Below are 6,295 nucleotides of genomic sequence, written 5' to 3'. Positions count from 1 at the left end.
ACGGGACACCCTGTGCATGTATAGACAGTGTACATGATTTGCCGTTTCTTCTCCCTTCCGTTTTCGCTTTTTTCTTTCCGGAACAAACTCACCAGCATGCAGTCCAAATTCCCCTAGCGAGATCATAGTGTTTTCCACGGGATAACGATAAACAGAGTACACGAACACACACTCGTACACATACAAACACACGCATTCTCATAGAATGAACTTCGATGAGAATATTCACGGCAGAGTACTTGTCTTTTGTATTTCCACGGAGCAAGCAATTTACTCGAAACTTGTATCTCAGAAACATTCCTCCCGCAAAATTGTACATACTTCCGGTGGAATTCCACGGGGATCCGACCCTCCCCCCTGATTCGTCTCGATTTCTGTTCGAGCGGTAGTCTCGATCAATCTCTGTGCTCCTCGATCCTTCGATAAGCTCTCGCGCTTAGGATAATCAGTCGGGATAGCGCTGAATCGTTTCCACCCTTTGCCAAAGTGTCTGACTCGTACTCAACCTTGTTGGAGAACGCGTCGGCGTGACCGCTTAGTATTAAATTTCTTAGCTGCAGTCACCGTTGCTAAACTGTAAGCGCGTTGAAATCAGCGAAAATTGTTGAAAGGAAGAAAAGAGTGAGATATATATATATGTATACATACACATTGATGAGAGTCGAGAGTTTGTGGTTTGCCAGTTATAAGCGACAAAGAATCATTGGATCATGTTCTGTTAAAGATTTTTTAGCGAAAATTGTGGAACCGAAAAATAGAAAAAGCAAGAGGGAGGAAGAGCGAGAGAGTGAGAGATAGAGAGTGGTAAGAGTAGCGTCCACTCACGAGGTCGAGGCGAACGGAGAAGAATCGTTTCGAGGAACGAGAACACGTGTATCTTTCTTTGTAATTAACCGTCGGAGCGATCGTGACACCGAGCGATTCGATCCGGAGCAGGATCGGGACGCGAACCCTTTCGGAGCCGCATGACTCATGGACACGCGTCGATTGTTTCAGCGAGTTTGTATCGTTAAGGCTGGGAAGAAGCGTCGTGTAACATATGTAAATACATCGTCGACTTAGATACATACGTGTAATAATAATCTGTGTAATAAGGAACGACGTTCGTTAAGTGGGACTCTTAACTTTTAAGACGAGGAGATGGAGTAGCATGGTTCGTGCGTGTATGTGAGACAGAGAGAAAGAGAGGGAGAGAACGAATGATTAAAGAACAAAAAAAATGATGGAAGTTCGTCAATCTCGGGGAAATGCCGCGCAAGGATCGGAAGTACCGTGCAATTGTTCATTGGAACGGTTTTCGGCGTTGTTCGTCCGACGAAGAACCGGCGAGCGGCTCGAAGACCACCGGACCGGAGGACTCGCTTTCCCATGGATTCGTCGGCGAGCTGCTGTTAGACCGGAAATGGAGCCCGATCTTCTCCCACCGTCGGATCCAGTCGACAATTGCCTCCGGTCTAATTGACGGGGCTAGCTGATCGACGTCGCTCGCGCCCTCTTACATGACATCTTACATGACAACGTACGATCGTGTACAGTAGTTAGTGTGCTGATTGTTTTGTAAGATTTGTTTGTTTTTTCTTTTTTTTTTTCTATACAATAAAACATTGCTTAAGGTCCGCATCTCGAGTCCCTGCGTCGGTCCTATCCCCTCGATCAAGTTATTCGTCCAACGCCTCGAGAAAGATCGGGAGGTTTCTCTGTGCAGAGAACAGTCGTCGTTCGTTTTACAATCTTTATTAACAATGAACTTATGTACAAGTGTATATACGTTAAAACTCAGCAAACTCTTGTCGTAGCACGTGGATCGATGGAACTCCCCCAATCCGTGGTTGCACCCTCGAGAGACTTAGAACCTATCAATCCGAGACACTTACGCGTTACTTTTTAGTTGTTTCGCTCTGCGGTCGGGCTCATTTCGCTAACAGCTGTTTTTTCTCGACCGACTATTCGGCTAACTTTTCTCGGAATCCGATCCCCTATGGAAGAACAAACACGTTCGATTATCAATTTCGTACGCGGGGACTCGCATCCTCTCGTCCGGGGCGAGTAGAACCGCGCACGAAACAACAAAAAAATGGACGGTGATTATCTCTTAATAAATAGCTGAATAAATAAGTAAAAAAAAAAAGAAAAAGAAACGAAAAAATAAGAAATAGAGAACCAAGTATCTTATTGGTTAGTTAATATTTCCTCTCCCGTGTTATCGCGCCGATTACATTGTCCGTTATCTACGAGTTTCCTGCACTCCGATACGTTCCGAGCCGCCGAACGATCGTTCCCGCGCGATATCGAACGAGATCCGTGAAGAACGATCGATCCTGGATACCACGCGCGAGCTTCCGGTCCGTGACACCCTGCGATCGCCTCCCGGAACTGCGCTGCGCGCGCGAATTCGCGCGGCGGCCTCGAATCCCCGACGAACTACCCTTGGAAATCCTGTTTCTTTTTCCCAGCGACAACCACCCCCTCAGATGACACGGTGAAAGACAACGGCCAGGAGTATGCACCCAAAGTTAGCAAAGACCGTCCCAGCGGCGCTGGCAAGCAAAGAATCGTCGCTATGATGATGGTGATCGTGATGATCGTGGTGATTAATCCCCGTGAGATTCCCGTGCACGTGACCCTCGTGCGGAGACCGCCTCGCGCGCGACACCAACGTCAGCTTCGTGTTGATACGGGATCTGTTGTCGGGCACCGACAGATCGCCGGACGTCGGCCGACGTTTCTCCGAATCGTGGAAGCGACCCTCTTCGGGAACAGAGACCGGCAGTTCGCCCTTGAATCGTCCGAACTGCGGTGTTCTGCTCAAGATATCCGAGGACAGTCTGCCGCGGTAGTCGTCGATCGCGGAGATGGATCTGGCCAGGCTGGAGTCCTTCAACCTCTTCCCGTCGTACGTGATCAAGACGCCCGAAGACGGCGGAGGATCCTTGGGCCCGGAGCTGGCTATAGGAGGCAGGTAGTACGCGTTGGTCCTATCGGCAGCCATCTCCATGTCGTCGGCGTCCCCGGGACGAAGCTTGCTCTTCTTCTTGGACTTCTTCGCGGTGTCGACGGTGGGAACAGGCGGGGACGGTATGAACACCGGCTCGAAGCTGTCCACGGTTCTGTGGTTCAGCGGTTCTTGCGCCGGGGGCTCCTTCTCCTCGGAGATCCTCTTCTCGGCCAAATCGTCCGACCTATCGACGCTCTTGATGATCGGCTTGAAGCCGCCCTCGATCACGATCGAGTCGGGATTGAAGCCGGTATTCCTGGCGGGCTTCAGAGGCACCGGGAACAGATTCGACACGTCCACCGTGGACACCTTGGACTCTAATTTATTCGGCAGCTTCGGCTCGATCTTCTTCAGCTTGATGATCTGCTGCTGGGGCGCCAGTTTCTCCGAGGTTCGCCGGTAGGTAGAAGGGGCTGGCCGATAAACGGCCTTCTTCCTCTCGAGGAAGACGGGCCTCTGCATGGTCGGCTGAGGATGGGAACTCTGCAGCATCGGTCTCCGCGACGTCATCACCGGCCTCTTGATCAGCATCAGCTGCGTCCGCTGCTCCGGCTGATGGACTATATGGTGATGGGGCGCGTGGTGATAGAGATGGTGGTAATTGGCCGCGTAATGGTGGGACACGGGTCTGGAATAAACGATCTGGGGCACGTATTTCATCCCGAGGCTCATTGGTCGCGGGCCATCTGCAACGAGGTTAGACAATTGCTGGTTAGAGGGCTGTTGGTGGAGCTCCTGCTCGATCTCCACGATCTGCTGTCGGCTGGGTGGGTACTGCGAGGACGAGGTCGCGTGCCTGTTGCCGGCCATCATCGGCTGGTCGCGATAAGCCGGCGCTAACTGATGATGATGGTAGTGGTGATGGTGGTTGTGATGCTTCTGCAAGACGTCCTCGTCGTGGTGACGGTGCGGGGCCACGTACGGCGACTTCGTGCCGAACTGCTCCTCGTACGACGACGATGAGGACGGTGATTGCAAGCGCACGTAGTTGTTGTTGTTGTTGTTGTTGTTGTTCAGGTTATTATTGTTATTAGCGGTCGTTAGTAGCTGCGTGTATGATGCGCCTAGCTTGCCGTGGTTAGTCGATGGATGATACTGATAACGAAGCCCGGGTTCACCGTGATGAAGATGCTGCTGAAGAAACTCCGCCGTGGGCGTTACCTTGCTCGCGACGCGAATGCTGGAGCTGCCCTCGAGGTCGTCCCGTTGCTGCTGTTCCATGGGATGCACGCGGACCTCGTGGTTCTCGCTGGCAGACGCGGACTCGCCGACGTCGCAGCTGTCCAGCACGTTGATCTTCCAGCCCAGGTACCGATGAGTGAAACACTGCGCGGGGCACATAGATCGTTTAGCTTTCAAGGATCTAACACGGAACACCGGCTCGGTTACGGTACCTGGTAGTAAACGGTGTCCGGAGTGTTATTGTCGGGGGTCCATTCCACGTAGCCGGGATCGCCCATGTCGCACGTGAGGGTCAGCGTGCGCTGATACGCTCCGAACGATGAAAACTCGTCGGCCATGGGTTGTTCCGGGTCTGGCAACCAGTTGCACAAACGACCCACGCCTGTCGGCCTGTACTGACCTCTTTGCCGCGTGGCTCCGGCGAAGATCTTCACTTTCTACGAGCAGAGAAACCCTTATTTACACTGAACCAATCGCGATCGAGTGATACCTTCTTCGTTTGAAAATAGCTCTAAATAGGGTCTAAATAAATGTCTGATAAGAGAGGGAAGTTGTGCCGATCTTTCTAACTAATGAATGTCTCCAGGACGAATGTACGTACAGCCTTCTCTTCCGGAGTTTTGTGCTGATAACCGCCGATCGGATCGTCGGTGATGTAGAACGGATGGTACCTCGCGGGTACGTCTGGATTCTCCCCACCCTCCACAACGAAAGTGTACTTTTGCCCGCGGACCACGTTGATCTCCGGAATCAGGAGACCGTTTATGTACCAGCTGATTCCCCATCCAACGTGGCCTGGAAGAAGCAACGTTTCACGTTAAGACGGACAAGTTCTAAGCTGGTGTCGGACCAGCGTTTCGTACCGGTGATGGCAGGGTAGCCATGCTTCCCTCCAGTGGGGCCCATCTGGGCGTACAACACCCTGTCGTCGGGCTCGTTGCATTGAATCGGTGGTATGTCCCAGGCGTCGGTCTTTGGCGCTGGAGCTGGGGTTGCCGCGGCTCTTTCGGGTCTCTTCGTGGTTATGGTCAACTCCTGTTCCGACAAATCATTATTATTTACTTATTCATTTATTGGCTATATATGGAAGAACTTTAAAATGACTTGGCGTAGGGTAAAAGTGAATAGAGAAAATAAGATTGTAATAACTAACTGTTGTGACAAAAATGACTAGATCGATCGCAAAATTGGAAAGACATTAGAAGAATATTACAATTAATTACAATTAATTTAACGAGACGATGAAGGAGTGCACAGTATTTACAATAGAGGAAACACGATTGAGCCCAGTGCGATATCCATCTTATCGTCGGGAACTAGAGCTCCTTGTCCTACTTTATTACCGAAGAATCTGTTCAAGACAAAGCGGAGGAACGATCAAGGTCTACCGATCACCTGGCTAACGCTGCCCTTATCGTTGCTCTCCCCGAACAGCTGTGATTGCTCCTGGTCCGGCACAGGACAGTTCCACAACGGCGGCCTGCCGAAATCGATGAACCGATCGGTCTTCAGGTAATCCGAGTGGAAGCTGACCTCCTGCCTCTCGTTCAGCGGCCCGATGGCCCAGATGATCGCCTGCGAGCCGTTCGTCAGGATCTGAAGGTCCAGCTCGTCGCTCGCCTTCAACGGCCTCTGATACGTCACGATGCTGTAGCCGTCCACCAAGACCGCGTTCAGCAGTTGTATAGAATTCGTGTTCTCCTGCGAGACCGCGCGACACCCCATTAGAGGATCGATGCTATCAGGAATTTTCAGGAGAATTCGAAGGACACCGTCGGAATAAAATCGGTCCCACCTGTATGCGCGTGTCGGGGCAGCTGCCTCGTCCACCCGAGCACTGAGCCTTCGCCTGCAGGAAATAGTCGTCCGCGTGACCCTGCAGACTGTCCTTCTCGATCCAGGCGACCACCACGTCTCCGCCCACCATCAAGCTTCTTTCCGGGTTCGCCGACACTCCGAAGGACATGTACTGGCCGTTCTCTGCCGATCAACGAGCGGAATAATAAACTTCGATTCAATTAAACGTCCGGCTCTTCGCGGGGGTTGCAACCCCTAACTTCAATCGCGTTTTTCTCGACAACCACCGGCGATATTCGAACGAAACCAACGGCAAACGGA

The 6,295-nt window shown here is 51.8% G+C and overlaps 1 protein-coding gene across 1 annotated transcript; it reads right to left on the bottom strand.

Annotated features, from left to right (window-relative positions):
• Positions 1-2,467: 2,467 nt before the first annotated feature.
• Positions 2,468-6,157, bottom strand: LOC144477975 (uncharacterized; the record flags this gene model as incomplete). Its single annotated transcript, XM_078195703.1, has 6 exons — positions 2,468-4,321; positions 4,390-4,614; positions 4,779-4,972; positions 5,041-5,212; positions 5,573-5,878; positions 5,973-6,157. Coding segments are annotated over 6 exons (2,936 nt in total), but the record flags the coding sequence as incomplete, so codon positions are not given.
• Positions 6,158-6,295: the final 138 nt, after the last annotated feature.

This window comes from Augochlora pura, unplaced genomic scaffold (assembly GCF_028453695.1).
Source record: "Augochlora pura isolate Apur16 unplaced genomic scaffold, APUR_v2.2.1 APUR_unplaced_579, whole genome shotgun sequence".
In the NCBI taxonomy this organism is placed as follows: domain Eukaryota; kingdom Metazoa; phylum Arthropoda; class Insecta; order Hymenoptera; family Halictidae; genus Augochlora; species Augochlora pura.
The sequence above is the reverse complement of the archived record's forward strand: the minus strand, read 5'-3'. Positions and strand labels throughout refer to the sequence as shown.